General features: G+C 40.5%; 1 protein-coding gene, 1 non-coding gene and 1 pseudogene across 2 annotated transcripts; 1 reads left to right on the forward strand and 2 right to left on the reverse strand.

Annotated features, from left to right (window-relative positions):
- Positions 1–3878: 3878 nt before the first annotated feature.
- LOC123816691 lies at positions 3879–3985 on the reverse strand. The gene has a single exon (XR_006785334.1). It is a non-coding gene; the product is annotated as a U6 spliceosomal RNA (small nuclear RNA).
- Positions 3986–5814: 1829 nt separating this feature from the next.
- Positions 5815–11386, reverse strand: LOC123816448 (HLA class II histocompatibility antigen, DQ alpha 2 chain-like). Its single transcript, XM_045835378.1, is given in 6 exon segments — positions 5815–6111; positions 6287–6461; positions 6717–6998; positions 7432–7570; positions 7572–7681; positions 11230–11386. Coding segments are annotated over 5 exon segments (768 nt in total). The 5' UTR covers positions 11312–11386; the 3' UTR covers positions 5815–6111; positions 6287–6306.
- Positions 11387–14136: 2750 nt separating this feature from the next.
- Positions 14137–15763, forward strand: LOC123816153 (annotated as a pseudogene).
- Positions 15764–18971: the final 3208 nt, after the last annotated feature.

An 18971-nucleotide genomic window follows, 5' to 3' on the forward strand; every position in this document is an offset into this window, starting at 1 on the left:
CCCTGGGGCAGACCTGGTGGAGCACTGGGCCTGGGGCTGCAGCAGCCCTGGTCTCCCTGTGTGGTCCCGGGACCCTATTATCCCAAAGCACTCTTCTTATCTTCTGATTTTTCAATGTCCTCTACAATTTTGGCCTCCAATCTTCATATATGCTGGGATACCACTGGCTGTTCACTTTGTTCCTCAGAAGATCAGCTAGATGTTCCACCCATGCACAGGGGGAAGTGGACTCTGCTCCCACCTATCTCACCACCATCTTCCTACCCGAGAGACCTCTTATTCAGCCATGTTTCTGACATCAGTCCCCAAGTGCATTCTCATTTCCTGTTTGACAACCTCACTTGACAAGTCATATTCTTCTTAATCAAATTTCAATAATTTGATGCCATACTATGTATGATAAGTAGATTTTATATCCTTTCATGTCTACCAGTATTTTATTCTTTCTTTGTGCCTGATTGTGATTTTATAAAGGTATACATTTCTTAATACAAAATAATTTTCCTTTGGACCTTCAGGCCTTTCTCATTATTTTAATGAGAGAAATGTCTGGCAGTCTGACATTTTGTCTTTTGTCAGTTTGTTTTGTTTTGTTTTCTCCCACTGTATATTTTATGATTTTGCTTTAACCCTTGAGATTCTGAATTTTAAAAATGAAGTATTTAGAAATAAACTCTTTTCTTAATTTTGCTATCTATCAGAAAGTCCCATTCTATATAAAGATTTAGGTCCTTTGTATCTGGAAAAATTTCCCTTATTATTTGTTTTGGTTATCTTCATTTCTCTATTTTTTTCCTCTATTTTTCTCTATTATTTTGTCCTTTATTTCTCTATTTTTTCTTTCTAGTATTGTTACTTGATGTTGGCCCTCCTGGTCTATTCTGTGTGTCTTATCTTTTCCACCATATGTTATATTTCTGTTTACTTTTTTATTTCAGGGAGATATTCTGATTTAATTTTCCAAACTTTTTATTAAATTTTCCAGCTTTATCCCCATTATTACCTTTATAGAGGCAATATCTTTTCACTAAGGATTCTAAGTAACATTTTTGCTCTCTCATGAACTTTCTCTATTAAATCTATGATAATTTTCATTTTATTTTATTCTAGTCTTCTCTTACTACAAGATTTTCTCAACTATTTGCTTTCCCTCTTCAACCTTATTCATTAGATACTGTAAACCATCTTATTTCATCTCAACAGACATTTATTCAAGCCTCCTCTAAACTCTACCATATTATATTTGGTTCTTGTGCAATGCTCTCTCACTTACCTTGTTCTTTTCCTTTATAAATTCTTCAGAGTTTGTAATCTGATGTTTGTCAAGTTATTTCATGTATGTATATTTTCCCCTGAGAGTGTAAGTTTTGTGAAGACAATAAATATATTTGTTTTCACATTATGTTAATGCACTCAGAACAGGTAACATGGCATGTATCACAACACGGGTACTCGATGACTATTTCTGCACTATTGATTGGACTAGTGAATATATTGACAAAATTTGGGGCTGGGTTCAGAGTGTTATTTTGCTTTTCTTTGTTATTATTCCTGGTAGTATACACATTCTTTAGAGTTACATTTCTGAGAGGTTCTTTGGTCTACAGCACACTTTGGATACTCAGGGTTTCCTAAGTGTGATAAAAATTAAGAAAACCTTCAAAACCAATATATCTTCAAACAGAATGCTTCTCTGCCTATATTTTGGCTTTCCTAGAATACTTACAAAGTTTTATATTATGGAAAATCAACTATATAACATAGGAGAGAGAATAGTGTCAGGTGTCAACAGTTTAGCTTTAACAATGATCAATTTATGGGCATATTTGTATGCCCACTAATTAATCCTACATGCTCACTGGATTATTTTGAAGATAATCTCAGACATCATATCATTTTTCTCATAAATATTTTGTTGTGAAAATCTACAATGTAATAACTTTTTAGAAACATAACAACATGTCATTAGCACACCTAAAATTACATAAATAATCCTTTAACACAGTAAGTGTCTGATTTTTGTGTCTCACAAAAAATTTTATAACAGTTGTTTTCTTTGAATATGAGTCCAAACAAAGTCTAGCATTTGGTTGATGTTACTTCAGTTTTTAAATATACGGTTTAACAGTTGTTTGCCTAGTAGAACTGCCCCTATTTTGGATTTTGTTGGTTGTATCCCTGTGATGTCATTTACTATGAGATTTGTGTCAAATTATTTTCTGAGAACATAACACTAGCACTAATTATTAACACCCTTTAGCTACTATGTGTGAAGAGCTTGATCTGTAAGAAAACTTTAATACTTTAAAAACCCCTAGTTTTCATGTGGTAAGTACAAACCTGATATATTTTATGTAATTTTTAAATTATGTGACTTTTAAATGGTATGATAGTAAATATTAATAAAGCCATACTTTATATACATGATCTGAAATAATTCAAGCAACTTAAATAACTTTCAAGAATCACCATAATTCTCAGTCGTGAAGACTGATGTCCAACTTTGTTAACAGTAATGTTATGTGATGACCTTACTTTTAATTTCTAGCTGATAAAAAGAAAGAATTGCTCTTATTTTTCAGAGTTAATTTTGCTATTTTAAAATTATATAATATGAACACTTTATAAATGGTTTCCTTTAATAAAATGCAACTGCAGCTAAGTTTGCTTTTCACAGTATTTCACAGAACAGAGTCTGAGCACAGCAGCATTTGTGTATTTCTGGGATCCTGGGCATAATGACACTCGGTATGACACTTTTGTTACAGCAACACACATACACACACACAGGACCTCCAAAGTGCTGAGTTCTTACCTCAGGAATCATTAAAATTTAAAATTCTTTCTCAGCACATTTGTGCATTTTCAGATAATCTATATATTTTTCCTTATTAATATTTTTATTTTATGCATTTGGGATTGCAATTGCCAGTCTTTTGTTTTCTTTTTAAATGCACTATATTTTAAAGTAATTTCAGGTCCACAGGAAAATTGAGCAGAAGGTGCAAAGATTTCTTGTATACACGCTGCCCTTACACGCATACCCTCCTCCATATATACGCTTCCTACCAGAATGGGGCATTTGTTACAAGTGATGAACCCACGTTGGCACATCATTATTACCCAGAGTTTGTGGTTCACATGAGGGCTCACTCTCAGTGTTGCACATTAGATGGCTTTGGGCAAATGTAAAACAACCTGTGTCTACTACCATTACAGTATCATTCAGAGTGTTTTACTGCTCTAAAAATCTTCTGTGGTCTGTTACCTACTTTGTCATGATTGGCTCTGGTTCAGATACTCTGCATGCAATACTAATTCCTAGTCTGCATATTTAATTATGCTCTTCTATCTGAGAAAGCTTTTTCTCCTTGAGTCTTTCCCACTTCCTCCTGAAAGGAGACATGCATAAAAATCTGTTGCATATAACATACCTTGACTAAAAGTTTATGGGCCATAAAGAAGGGACATATCTTTTATCTAAGAGTAAAAACCTAAAGTCATAATTACAACTTTTTGCTCTAGGAGTTCTCTTAGCAACCTCTTCGCCAGTGTTATGTCACTGACTATTATACCCTATCCATTGTCTCAGTCTAACTCAATCTTAGTCTCCCTAATTCCAGAGAGGAAAAATTCCTCCAGTTAATGTATGAAAAAAAATTCATCCATAGCTCCATGTTTGAATCTCCTAAATCATTAAAGAGATCATAAAGGAAAAGTGCTTTTCATATAATATGATACATTGTTTTTAACAAATTAATTATGCATATAACTAGCAATGTTTGCTTTTTAAAAGTTTTAATTTTTTATTACAGTTGACATTTGATATTATTTTATATTAGTTTCAGGTGCACAGCATAGTGGTTAGACATTTATATAAAAATATGGAACACTTTTTGAATTTACAAGTCATTTTTACACAGGGACCATGCTAACCTTCTCTGTATGGTTCCAATTTTAGTGTATGTTTTGCCCAAGTAAGAACTAGCAATGTTTTCTTGTGTATTTGCATGTGATCTCTAAAGCACTGCTTGTATATCAAGATTATTCAAATTCTGTCAATACCTCTGCAAAGTATTATCATTCCCACATTGTGGGTGAGAAAAACATGGCTCAGAATATTAGACACTTAACCTAGTGTTACAGAGTTTAGAACACTAGCTATAAGGTACCGAGTCCTGGATTTGGATTTAGGCTTCTTTGTACTGAACTATTCTGTATCATTTACTATGTTATTATTTATCATTTTTCCCCCAGTTACATTTCAAGCTCAGTGAGGCATGTGACATGAACAGGGACAGCCTCATACATTTGTAACCTTTTCATGCTGTCATCCTAGGTGTAATGTAGGGACTCAGTAATTAGAGTGGAAAGACTGAGGCATGTGCTGAACACAATTTCAAAAGGCAAAATGGCTTTTCAAGTCAGGCCACATGCACTCTCAGGAGGAAGGCCTTGGGCACACTCAGAACAGCCCGAGAATCCATTCTGTTGCTCCATTTCTTCTGCAAGGGATTCCATGGGGAAACTGAATCTAGAAGAGGATCCAGCACCCATAGCTACTGCTACATTATCTCAACCATGTTGTCCTCCACTCCCTGCTGTCCCCCTTCCCCCACCAACAAACCAGCCATATGTTTTCCACTCTCATAGGCTCATGCTTCCTATGGAGCATGGACCAGGAGTGGAGAGGGCCAGGCGGCTGGGTACATCGGGCTGATCTGCTGCTCCCAGGGTGCACAGGGACACCCAGGGATTCAGTGGGCCTGACTTCAGTTTATCTGCCTGGACACACCCTGCAGCCACATTCCCTCTCCTGTCCCTGATGTACCATGGTGGCACAGGAAAATCTATGTGGTTATGTACCAGGACTTCATCTGGGAGGTGAGGCAAACTATATCTGTATTCTAAGGACCCAAAATATGTCTGTGGTGTTTACTCTCATCCTTTTCCATTTGTTACCAACCTTAAGTAGACAAAGTATTTGGTCCTTCTCAGATACCCACATTAGTGTCGTATTCTAATGCTTTCCTAATTAACTTTCATTTGTTCTCCTGCTTAGAGAATTCCTATCTCCTCGAGGGTAAAGAGAAGAGAGGAATGCTTCTAATATCACTTATTTTTTTTTATAAATTTAAAGTTTGGGAATTTTTATTTTTTTGATTTTTTGGTACCAAAATTTTGACTTTTGATACTTTTGAAATTCAAATTTTCTTCTCCTTCTCTGTCATAGCTTTTAAAAGCTACGTTATAATAAGTATGGACTTTGTTCTTGGTTTTTGTGTTTCTGCTGTAACAAATGTATGCCAATAGCACAGGGTATATATTATCTTTACTGATGCCTGAATTGGGGGGTGAGTGGCAGTGGCCAAGGCTGGAAACCATATGAAGAGAAATATTTTTTAAAAAATATTTTATTTATTTCATTTTTTAGAGAGGCAGGAGGGAGGGAGAGAGGGAGAGAAATGTTGATGTGCGAGAGAAACATTGATTGGTTGCTTCTAGCATGCCCCCAACTGGGGACCTGGCCCATAACTCAGGCATGTGCCCCAACCAGGAACTGGACCAGTGACCCTTTGGGTTCATAGGCTGGCACTCAACCCACTGAGCCACACCAGCCAGGGTAAGAGAGAAATCTTAACCTCATCTAAGATATCAAAATGTCATCAAGCTATATTTGGTTGCTCCTGTGTTACTGAGCATGAAATATGATCTGGAAAATAAAGTCAAAGGGGCCTAAAGCATAAGGGTTTGCCATTTTTAGCCATGGTCCTAGTCAGCCCTGTGTTAAATGAAAGGAAAAAAATTCAATAAAAGACTGCATAAAGGGGATTTATTGTTCTCATGGAGATCAGAGTAGCAAGGAATTAGGTAGATGGATGGGATATCACAGGGATCCCCATGGTAGGTAATGACTGAGAAAAGAAAAAAATGTCAGGAGATGAGGAGCAAACTCCAGCAGTTTGTGAGCTCTGAGTGAATAGCAGCTGAAATCCCAGAGGAGGGATAAGAGGAAGGGTACTGGAGGAGAGAAGGAACATGATGAACTTGGTCAGAGAACAGTGCTCGGCCATCTAGCACGTCCACTCTTCTCAAAGACTGTCAATGCCCCTGCAATAATAGGACAGACATGAGAGCCATAGGTTGTAGGGGATCCTGTGATATCTTCATGCTGACATACAATTCTACAACTTTTCAAACACATTTGTATCCACAACCTGTCCCCACTTTCATTCCTCCTGTACTGTGTCTCCAGGTCCCAGCTCTAACAAATCTGAATCCTTACCTTCCCTCCTGGAGTGTGACTCACAAGGGCCCTTGGTGTCTGGAGCCACCACCTGGGCGCAGGCCCTGGATAATGAAGACAGTGCCCACCACGATGCCCATGAGCCCCACGGCCAGCCCCAGGGCGCAGACTACAGTCTCTGTCAACTCTGACATGGGAGTTGGAATCTCAGGCTCTGTAAAAGTGAAGTTGTGGAGGTCAGAATGTAGAAGGTTGATTCACATGCCTGTGTGCAAGATGGGGAGGAAGGGGTGGTGTTGGCTCTACAAAGACTTTGTACCATGTTTAGGGAGAATAATAAAGTATATCATTAGAAATCCTTGAAGTACAAAAAACAAGCTTTGGGACATGAGGTTTAGGAGCTAAAAGGCAGGATGTTCTGACCTGACAGAGAAAAGAAGGCACCAACACACATGGGACTCATACACACCCCAGTGTTTCAGAAGTGGCTCGTCCAGGCCCCAGTGCTCCACCCTGCAGTCATAAATGTCATCAGCAGAAGGGAGGAAGGTGAGGTAACTGATCTTGAGGAAGGAATGATCATTCTTGGACAGGAAGCTGGTTTCAGAAACACCCTCTGTGACTGGGTGCCCATTGCTTAGCCATGTGATGTTGACCACAGGAGGGAAGACGTTGTCCACAGCACAGATGAGGGTGTTGGGCTGACCCAGCTCCACGTGAGACTTGGGATACACAGTCACTTCAGGAACCTCTGTGATGAGGAAACAGCGCTGGAATTAGAATTGCAAATAGCTCTGCCCTGAGGTTCCTGTTGCATCCTGGAGGAGCCCACCCACCATCATTTTCCATTCTGCTTGTGAACCATTACACACTGCCTGTGCTTCCTCCCTGTGTGCTTCATCCTCTGAGGGCCTGCTTGCTAAGGTAGGAGGTCTATGGCACCTGTCCTTGAAGAATTCAAAGATCATAATATGGGAGCAAAAATCTTTGTATTACATGGAAATATGAGATTTGTGAGAAGGGAGAGGATGGTGGTTCAGCAATTACCATGAGAAGATTTGGGGACTCCTTGGAAAGGAGAGAATTTTATAGAGTAGTGAAGGGTCTCTATCCAAGGCAAGAAGGGAGTGAGGCCTGGTATGAAGGGGTAGACTCAGTAAAGAGCCAGATTGGTGGACACATACCATTGGCAGCCGCAGTAGAGTTGGAGTGTTTAATCAAGATCTCCATGTTCTGTTTCATTGCAGCCATTACTCTCAGTCCACCCTGTGGGTCAAAACCTCCGAATGTGCTGAACTCAGGCAGCCGCCAGACAGTCTGCTTTCTTCTGCTGGTCCACGTATAACAACTCATCTCCGTCAAATTCAAAAGTGAACTGGCCAGAGTCACCGTAGGACTGATAGAAGCTTGTGCCATAGGCAGCAACGTGGTCAGCTGATGAGTTGGGGGTGGGGAGCAGGGAGGTGGAAAACAGGGAGAGAAAAGGATCTTATTAAACAAAGCGACAGAACAAACTGACTTAGAAGGATTGTATGTTCCACCTTTGGCAGAGCTTTTAGACAATTCCCAGCACTTGCTTCCTCCCCTTGGTTGTCCAATTAGAATCCATAACAGTTTCCATTTGAATGTAGGTTCTGCAGGAATAGAATCTCACAGGCTTGTTTACTGCTGTTCCCTGCCAGCCTAGCTCAGTGCCTTGCAGCTCATGGGCTTATGACAAATACTGTGATGAGATGTACTAGGAATGAATGAATGAATGATCGTGGCATTAGCTTTGCTTCCCAGAGATTCAGTTTATCAAAAAATCTGTTTCATAAGTTTTTCTCTCACTTACTTTCTTCATCAGTTAATATAGCACATTCATTATGGTTCCTGTCCTCCTCAGGGCTGGCTCAGAGCAGGATCCTCCTATACAAAGATTCCTTCCTCCTTTTTTTTTTAAACCAAGGAAAAGCACTCAAGACCTTATTATTTTAAAAGTTTCTTTAACTGCTTTAGGGTACAAGAAAGAGTACAATTAAGACAGTGACAATATTATAAACTATATGAAACATAAACAATGCCTCTAAGTTCTCTGTGTGGCAGTAGTGATTCTTAGAGGAGAGTACCCAATTTCCTCTAAAATAAAAATGAAAATTTTATTAGATTTTAGATTTCTGTTATGTCTTACCCCTTTTTTTTCTTGAAGGACATTATTTAAACTCTCCCTTCTCTGCCTCAGCACTTGCATTTGTTGAGGACTCAGGGCACATCCTGGCCCTGCACTTCTCTGAGGATGGAAAGCAGATGGGCAGCCACAGGCTGACTCTGTCCAGATGAGCCTGACTGAGCAATTACTCCAGACACATCTGAGCCTGTCAGCATTTCCTCTTCCCACCCTTCCTCGTTTACTGAGTGTCAGCAAGGTTTCGGACATTGCAAGGAGCAGGGAGTGAAACATTCATCACACATTGTCTCTGCCATCAGGGAGCTTACTGAATGGGGGGAGCGTCAGGTGAGCAAAGGAGCCAACACAGTGTGCTGTGCTGAGTCCTCCACAGATACCTCATCTGCCAATCAAACCAAATGACATTATCCTTTCATGTACCTGGGTCTTTACAAAGGTCTGTTTTTCTCCCTGAAATTATCTTTTAGGATTTTCTGGATGCATACAGTTCATTTTTGAAGTTTCTGCTTAGTTACTACATTTTTAGCTACTTTCTATCATTAAACATATTTTTGACCACATTATGGTCTCCATCCTCCATCCAAATGTCCTTCTCTATAAGCTTATCTGTTCCTCATCCCCACCCTGCATGACCCACTGGGTTGGTCTTTTTTAAGACCCTCCAACAAAGCCTCCTTATCTTTGTAATGAATCTTTTGACTCCTTTTTCAGACATGAATATTTGCAATTATTCTTTTCATCTGGTACTTGTCCTGAGCAGCCAGCTGTTGCTGTAGAATGCACTGGCACACTGCTGGGCCAGCTGGAACTAATCCACTTTCACAGTTTCAGCCTCCCTGGGTCCACTGTCCTGCTCTCCTGCACCACACTGTCTCTGCCACTAATCTGAGCACCCTCTAGGGGGCAGACAGCATGCCTTTCATCTTTAAATCCCCAACACAGCTTTCTGTGCCCTCAAACTGTGTATTCAATGTTGATTGCTCTTCTCGAGGATCACAGAGATTTGGGGGAAGACTGACAGACATAGGGTAGCAGAATCCTATGAAAATTAGACTCAGAGGTGGCCAGGACTGCATTGTATGTGATCCCTAAGCACTGTTGCCTAAGTGGCACCTTTTTTTTTCCACAAAAAATTAGCAAGTCATATTTTATGACCATATTGGTATAAAGACAAATATGATTCAGGCTAAATTAAAATAGTTTCTTCTACCCTAAAATTTCATTTTTTCTTCTAATTTAAAAAAAATTAAAGTATTTTCATGGGGCCCTATAGGCATCTCAGGCCCTTGGCCTGGTGCCCACTGTGTTAATGGGTAAGTCCAGCCTGACCAGGGCACCCTGGTGTAAGTGTGGGTGGGAAATTTGGATGTGATCTGGAGAAGCAGGTCACACTTCCGCTGCCCAACTAAGAAGGAAGGGGAGCAGCTATGGTTAATAAAGTCGCTGAAGGTTAGAGTAACCTCTATTTCACTTCCCCTTTGAATGATTTAACTTTTCTGCTTTGGCTTTTATAAACCCTCTCTTGATGCCAATGAAACAGTAGGGGAAAGAGCCAGAGATGGATCCTGGAAAGAAAGGGGGATGGAGGAAAGTAGGGAGAGAGGGAGGAAAGAGGCAAACAGCAAAGGTGGAGGGGCCCAGGGGACCAAGTAGTTACTCTATGCTCGCCCATTCTTCCTCTTACACTTCCTTTGATGGGGTGAAGAACAGGCCATTTGGGCTGACAATTTGAGACTAATATAACTTAATTCACCAAGTTTTCATCATAAAGTTCTCAATTTTAAGATGAAGATGTTCTCTACTTTGTTCATGAAAAATTATAAAGCTAACCTGTAATAGGAATAATGTAAAAATAAGAATATCATGGACATTTATAGGTCTTCATTACTTAGAAAGTATATCTACACACCTATTTTACTTGATTATTTGTGAGGATGACACATAAGAAGTAACTGAGACTAAGTGAGGACCACTCCCCACCCGTGCCAGTTCTCAGCATTGAGATGTATGTAGATCTGAGACAAAGCAAAGAACCCTTCTTTACAGCTACATGGTATTCATGGTTCACAAAACTCTTTGCCCCAAGATAAACTACAGGAAAAATGTATAAAAAGCTCAAAAAGTGGTTCAGCAAAATTTGGGGCCATAGTTCATGAATCTTTAGTAATAAAACATTCACTCTTGGAAACATCCCTAACATTTGAGGCAATCGTGCATGAATGCCACAGAGCCCGGCAGACTGTACTCAGGATCCAACATCAGAAGCACAGCAACGTCTTCAGTGCAATGTGCAACAGCATGCATAGCAAAGGGAGTGGGTTGGGGCTCTGGTTTTATTTTTTAAAATTTATTTTATTGTTGTTCGGTTACAGTTGTCTGCATTTTCCCCCCACCCCAGCCAAACCCACCTCTCTCCTTTGCTTCCACCCTTTCCCTTGGTTTTATCCATGTGTCCTTTACAGTAGTTCCTGAAAACCCTCCCCCTATTGTTCCCTCCCCCCTTCCCACTAGTTACTGTTAGATTGTTCTTAATTTCAATGTCTCTGGTTATATTTTGCTTGCCTTTTTCTTTTGTGGATTATGCTCCAGTTAAAGGTGAGATCATATGGTATTTGTCCCTCACCATCTGGCTTATTTCACTTAGCAGAATGCTGGGGGCTCTGGTTTTAAAAACAAGGAAGGACGATAATTTTTTGATCCACTTAAATTAAGAACACCTTTGAAGACTATCTACTATTCTATGCAAATCCACCTCTTTTACTCTCCAATTCTGTTTCCCAAGTCTAGTCCCCACATCACTTAGCAGTGCACTCACCCACAATGTCTTCACCTCCACAGAGACTCATCATGGTGATCAGGGCGAAGTTCCCCCAAATCAGAGCTCTGTTTAGGATCATCCTCTTCTCCAAGTGGTCTCAGCAGGTGCTGTTCTGAGTTGTAGAGCAACAGTGAGGACCGAGCTGAGAAAGAAATCTGAAAACACCCAAACCAAACCTTGTAGGTCAGGATCTGGCCAATCAGAAAAATCCCCTATGATGACAATTCAGTTACCAGTTGAGAAGTTTGTAGCAGAGACCCTGGCAGAGATTGGGAAATTCCCTGGTTCTGACTCAGCCTCCACTCAGAGTGGACCTGAGTGAGTTTCCTATGAAAGGAGGGAGGCTATTAAATCACAACCTTCTCTCCTGTGTGTATGCCTCCTGGTGGCTACAGGGATAGGAATTTCTGAGCAGCTGCATGGATAGATGCAATCAATACCAATATGGTGTCTTTCAGGATTTTCTGGGTTACAACCTTCCAGGATTCCCCTGAGCTGATTCCCCTCCCTGACAGCCCAGCCCACTCCCCATTCCCAGGTCTCCATGTGTGGCTTAGCTGTCTTTCTTTTTGCATCCAGAATGCATATGGACTCCAAATTTTGAGCTGACCCACTTACTCGTCAAGGGAATCTCTACCTGTGGTAGCCAAGGAATACCTTTGCCTTTTCTACTCATATGAACTTTGTTGATTAAGTTATTATTATTATTTTTTATACTCTCAGAAGGTCCAATATTTACACCTGGGAGTTACAATGTAGTGCTGCCTACAGTAACTGCATGGTTTTGCATCTGAATTTTTCCTGCCTTGAGTACTCTTCATGCTCTGAGTTTTGGTGCTGCCTATGTAAGTTCAAAGGAAATTTGGGGACATTGATTATATTAGAGAAAGCTCTGCTGGCTCACTCCATGATTTTATTTTTTTTTTAATTTAAGAATGTCAAATAAAATAATGAAAGGGATTGCTGTGACTTAGAAAATTGATTTCTTTCCCTTAACTTACTGGATCTTTTTCATATTCTTTATCCTGCCACATGAAATTTCCATGTATTTGTGAGGGACTAGGGAATGAGCTAAAGCCACAGGAGGGAGACATTTTGTTTCAGAGGAATTCATTTTCTGTGTGTTCTGGAAGCCACAGGGTAATGGGGGCTCCATTTGGAGTCAGCCACCCTGTCCCTGTCAGGTGGCCCTCAGTTTCTCAGCAGTCTGTCTTACCTCATGGTGACAGTGACATGCAGAAGGGGGAGGCAGAAAAGCCCTGCATCTGGGAGCTTCCTGGTGCTATTAACCAGGCCTGGCATTACCAGTAGCTGGCCTGGTACTCACAGCTGGGTTCTGGTGTTTTCTTGTTGAATATAAGCAATTTAACAGAATGTCTGTATTGGGCAGTCACTCTGTGGCTATGGTGGGTCAACCCAGAAAATGAGGTCACTCAGGAACTGTCTGAACACAAACAAAACATGAGCATTTCTGAACCACAAAAATGACCAAGCACACCTCTCTCCCAGATAACATGAATGACTGCTGCGTCTTTTCTTTAAACCTATTTTTATTTATTGATTTGAGAGAGAGAGATTTTTTGTTTCACTTATTTATACATTCATCAGTTGCTTCTTGTTTATGTCCTGACCAGAGAGTCAAACCTGCCATGTTGGTGTATCAGGATGAAGCTCTAACCAATGGAGATACCCAGCCTGGGGTGACTGCTGCTGCTTTTTTTAATAACCAGTTAAATCTTTAGCTCCAGCATTGTCTCTCTTCCTTCCAGGTAGGACTCACTAAGATACTCAATTAGAGAACTACCCCACCCCACCACCCATTTCCTAACAGAAGTCCAATTAAGAACAAAGTTTCTGTTTAGTAAATCCTTCTCAAGATCACCTAACACAAACCTTATGAGTTTAATGATCAGTTTTATGTGTCAGGGAGGTTATAGTCCCCAGTTTTTCAGTCAAACATTAATATTTTGGAAGGCAGCTGTGCTCACTGCTATACCACCAATGTTAAATATTAATATTTGTAGATATGATTAAAGTTCATAATCTGTTAGTTTTAAGTGATAGAGATGATTATCCTGGATAATTGGAGAGAGCCAGATCCGATTAGTCAAGAAGTCTCAAGGGCAGAGCTGAGGCTTCCCCGAGGGAATAGATTCCACTTTGGGCTGCAGCTTCCCTCTGTGCTGAGTTCCAGCCAGGCCCCTCCTGACCGTGGTCTGCCCTATGGGTCTTGGACTTGCCTAGTTCCCCAAAATTGTATGAACTAATTCCTTGCAAAAATCACTTTTAATAGACATCTCCTACTGATTTTGCTCTTTTGGTTCCAACACCCTTTTCTAAGATGCCTCACAATTCTCCCAAGTAAGTTTTCTCCCTCACTGCAGTGAATGATAACATCAGCTAGTTCATCCACAGGTGTGCTGCTGGGGGCCTTTGGCTGGAGGCATTGACAGCCAGCACCTCATTAGGTTGTTGGGAGGAATAAACATAAACTGCACTTGGAATGAAATTTTAGGACTCTTTAAATACACCTGCCATACTGTAATATCAGTCCTATTTTATAAGGAGGACCTTGAAGTTCAGACAGGTGAAGGAATTTGCCCAGGTTCATGCAGCCAGTAAGTGGCAGAGATGACATGTGATGAGGACAAGCCATGAGTCCTTGTTGGGGGAGGGAGCTCTCCTGTGTGGATGCAGAATGCAGTGCCCTGCAGAAATTAGGAAGGATATCTGACCCTGTTGGTGCCTTATCACTCATTTTAGCCTCTGCCATTGTGAATCAAGAGGTTCCACTTGAGATGTGCTCCATTTACCATGTAGTACTCACTTTTCCTGCAGTAAATAACATGTTTTGATGTTTTTTCCTGGACCCAGACTTACCTGTTTTGTGTCTTGCAAAAACTACTCAAGATCTGGGCAAATGAATGAAACCTTTCTTGATGGTATTAAAAAATTTCACCTATTGCTTTTTGCAATGAGTCTGCTGCCAGAACACAGGTGTCAAGAAAACCAGCACTGAATCAAAGCCACAATGGGAAAGGAAAAGACTCACATCAACATTGTGGCTATTGGACACATAGATTCTGGCAAGTCCACTACTACTGGTCATCTGATCTACAATGTGGTGGGATCGACAAAAGAACCATCGAAAAATTTGAGGAGGCTGCTAAGACTGGGAAGGGCTCCTTCAAGTGTGCCTGTGTCTTGGATAAATCAAAAGGTGAATGCAGATGTGGTATCACCATCGATATCTCCCTGTGGAAATTCGAAACCAAGTATTATGTGACCATCCTTGGTGCCCCAGGACACAGAGACTTTATCAAGCACATGATTACAGGGACATCTCAGGCTGACTGGGCTGTCCTGATTGTTTCTGCTGGTGCTGGTGAGTTTGAAGCGGGCTTCTCCAAGAATAGGCAGACTAGTGAGAATACCCTCTGGCTGACACACTGGGTGTGAAACAGCTGATTGTTGGTGTTAACAAAATGGATTCCACTGAGCTGCTCTACAGCCAGAAGAGATATGAGGAAACTGTTAAAGAAATCAGCACCTATGTTAAGAAAATGGGCTACAACCCTGATACAGTAGCATACTTCTGGTTAGAATGGTGACAACATGCTGGAGCCAAGCGCTAACATGCCTTGGTTCAAGAGATGGAAAGTCATCTGTACAGATGGCAGTGCCAGTGTAACCATACTGCTTGAAGCTCTGGATTGACCCCTGCCACCAACTCATCCAACTGACAAGCCCCTGCGTCTGCCTGTCCAGGATGTCTACAGAATTGGTGGCATTGGGATTGTCCCTTTGAGCTGAGTGGAGACTGGTGTTCTCATACCTTGCCAGGTGGTCACCTTTGCTCCTGTCAGTGTTACAACTGAAGTAAAGTCTGTTGAAATGCACCATGAAGCTTTGAGTGAAGCTCTTCCTGGGGACTATGTGGGCTTCGAGGTCAAGAACATATCTGTCAAAGATGTTCATTGTAGCAATGTGGCTGGTGACAGCAAAAATGACCCCACCAATGGCAGCTGCTGGCTTCACAGCTTGGGTGATTATCCTCAACCATCCAGGCCAAATCAGTGCTGGATGTGCACCTGTGCTGGATTGTCACACAGCTCATACTGCTTGCAAAATTGCTGAGCTGGAGGAGAAAATTGAACGTTGCTCTGGGAAAAAGCTGGAAGATGGCCCAAAGGTTTTAAAATCTGGTGATACTGCCATCGTTGATATGGTTCCTGGCAAGTCCATGAGTGCTGATAGCTTCTCTAACCATCCTCCTCTGGGCTGCTTTGCTGTTCATGACATGAGACAGACAGTTGCTGGTGGTGTCATCAAAGCAGTGGACAAGAAGGCAGCTGGAGCTGGCAAAGTCACCAAGTCTCCCCAGAAGCTCAGAAGGCTAAATGAATATTATCCACAACACCTGCCACCCAGTCTTAATCAGTGGTGGAAGAATGGTCTCAGAACTGTTTGTTTCAATTGGCCACTTAAGTTTAATAGTAAAGGACTGGCTAATGATTACAATGCATCATGAAACCTTCAGAAGGAAAGGAGAATATTTTGTGGACCATTTGGTTTTTGCATGTATGTGGCAGTTTATAAGTTATTAGTTATTAAATTAGGTACTTTTTAATGGAAAAAACTTGACCAAGATCTGTCACAGAATTTTGAGACACATTAAAACAAAGTTTAATGAGAAATCTGTGTGTTCTTTTGGGCAACACTGTAAACTTCTTTTATATTATTTAGGTTAAAAGACTTAAGAGTAGCCCATAACCTATTTCTGGTGTTATATTTGCTGATGATTCAGAATTGGATAATTCTGTTAGGGCTTTTTGGGGGGGTGGGTGGGAACTTTTCTTTTTCACTTTGTCCTGAGGAGAGGAATCTGTTTACGTAGTAAAAGCTGTGGGAGGGGCTCTGGTGCAACACTAAACAGGTTAGGACAGACACAGAAACTGTTTATGTGTAAGCTAGTTTATAAAGGCCAAATTCTGGTATATTAAGTCCACGTGTTTCATATAAAAGTTTTGTAGTTAACATTGATATTGAGTAAATTTTGTTAATGTCAAATTCCAGTTTCCATCTTTACTGAAATGTGAATTCATGTTTACAAATGCTGAGCTAGTTTAAAGAACTTAAAGTGATGCTTAAATAGTATTGAGCATTGTCTGGCTACAGTTAATTGTATCTAGATTCTAGGAAAAAGAAATGATACTGGAAGTTGAAAAAATTTACCTATTAATATAATAGTTTTAAAAAAATTCAACTTAAATTAGGAAGTTATGGTGTTAAACATGTGGGGATCAGAATTCTATCTGGAGTGGGAAGTTGAAGGTCCAGTCTCAGATCTCTCAGATCCCACATCCTGTGGGTGGAGTGAAAGTCCAAGTAGGGGACTGCCATCCACTGGGAGATGGTAGGGGAGCTCTCTGTCCCTAACCTGATTCTGTATCTCCTCTTCCTGCTCACCCAGTATCACACGATGAAGCTTAATTCTAGTTGCTTCTGCCTTCAGCTCATAATGTTCACATAAAGTAAAATTATTAGTGGATTATATTCAGATAGAGGAGTGGTGTATCATTTTGACAAAAAACTACTTTGTCACCTTTGTCTAGTAGCAAAATTAAAAGCTCTTTAGTAAATTAATAGTGGAAATAAGATTTAGAGTTTAAAATATTATTTTAATCAACATTTTCTTTAAAATACTGATTTACATACCACTTATTTCATAATTAAAATTGTCTATCTAAATGGGAAGTGCCATTATAATTTACATTGCTGAGAGCCCCATAAGAAGTTATTTGCTCATATTTGTTCTAGTTTACATTTATAACAGTCTCTAAATCTGTACATTTTCAAATTCTTTAGTTTTGATTTTTCAACTACTTTGCCCTGATACAACCCTAGTTATAATGCATTGGTGAGATTTTACCATACATGCCAAGACCTCCCCTCTCTTGCAGCAGGTAAAGGTGCTTCACAACAATAGCAGAGTCCAGAATAGCAAAGTGAAAAGAGGATGGACATAGGAATCAGATAAATTAGAACTCAGTACTGCTTGTGATTTTTCTCAGCTGCATCAGCTTGGGCAAGTCACTCAAAACATGTGAGCCTCAGGGTTCTTTCCTATAAAGTGGGGTGGAAACTACTACGTGCTAGTTAATATGATGACATGAAATTATAACTATTTACAAATTATTAGGTTTTAAATACAGTTCAGTGCCTCGCACACAGCAAGCATTCCCAGGTGATAACTACTATATAATAACAAATATTAATGAAGATAATGGTACTGATAACATCATGGTTAGGCCAGCAACAGCCCATAAGTTTTCCTTCAGGCATCCAACCTCCTCCCTGTGGCAGTCTCTGCGTGTGGGCCACAGAAGCACAACAAATCACTGGGAAGTTATTCCCAGTTATTCCCAATAACTGAGAATTTCTTTGAAGAAGATTACATCAGTCAGATTTTTCTATGCAATAATCTACTCCAAAATTTAATAACGTCAAAGAGTGACTTATTATTTTCTCATGATTCTGTAAGCTACTATTCAGTAAATTGTGCAAGGCCCACCTGGACAATCTTCATGCTCTGGGTTGGGCTCGGGTGTTCTCAGGTGGGCTCTCTTACACATCTGCAGCCTCAGTGGGTTGAGTTGGGACTGCTGGGCCTCTCTCCATGTGGGTTTGTTATCCAACAGGCTGACTGAGGCTCATTCAGAAAGTGCTGGGAGGCTCCCTGGTACAAGAGAAAAACTGTAGGGCTTCTAGGCCTGAACTTAGAACTCACAGCATTGCTTCCACTACATTCTCTTAGTCAAAGCAAGCCACAATACTAGCTCAGGTCAAAAGTTTCATAGACCACATTTCTTCACAGAATGAGCTACAAAGTACTTGTGGTTATTTTTGCATTTGCCACAGTGTTTTCTGATTGGTGAGCTTGGCGTGTGAGAGTTGGAGTGCCTCCATATTTTTATTAAATTAAATAAATAAATAAATAAATACATAAATTTGTTTGACTGATTTTAAGGGAAAAGAGGAAGTAGGGCTTTGGTGAGGGGAGAGACAGAGTCAGAGAGAGAGAGAGAGAGAGAGAGAGAGAGAGAGAGCAGTTTGTTGTTCCACTTATTTATGCATTCACTGGTTGATTCCTGTATGTGCCCTGATCAGAGATCGAACCCACACCCTTGGTGTATCGAGACAATGCTCTAACTAACTGTGTGCTGCAAGGGCTTGTGTGCTGATATTTGGTCACGTCATGACCTCTCACAATGATAAAGTCAATGAAGCAGATGGGCCTTGCAAAGACAATGATTCTGTTTTTCATTAAATATAATTCCTATCGATTTTCTTTGCTACAAACATCTCCTGTATGTATGAACTAGTGACTTTAAACAGCTATCTTAAATAAACTGCTCCCTGATGGTTTTCAGTGAAAAATATACAAAATTACCTTTAGGTACAGGTCTACTTTCACCTTAGCCCAAAGGAAACTTCAGCTAAACTGAACAGGTTATTTGATGAGGACTTTGTGCTGAGATTATGTCATATAATCAACAGATGCTTGTGAGTTGAACTGAATGAAGCTCTTAATTCATCAGAATCAAGTTACAGAACTGACTGCCTGGAGACAGATGGTGTTCTTTGTGTCCAGTGGTGACTGGGCCTCTTCCCAGGAACTCTCCAGTCCTAAGGTGCTTGTCTTTGAGCATCTGTTGTGCAGACATCTTTACTTAGCA

Source organism: Phyllostomus hastatus, unplaced genomic scaffold (assembly GCF_019186645.2).
Source record: "Phyllostomus hastatus isolate PE091 unplaced genomic scaffold, TTU_PhHast_1.1 phas_contig_1048, whole genome shotgun sequence".
Taxonomy (NCBI): domain Eukaryota; kingdom Metazoa; phylum Chordata; class Mammalia; order Chiroptera; family Phyllostomidae; genus Phyllostomus; species Phyllostomus hastatus.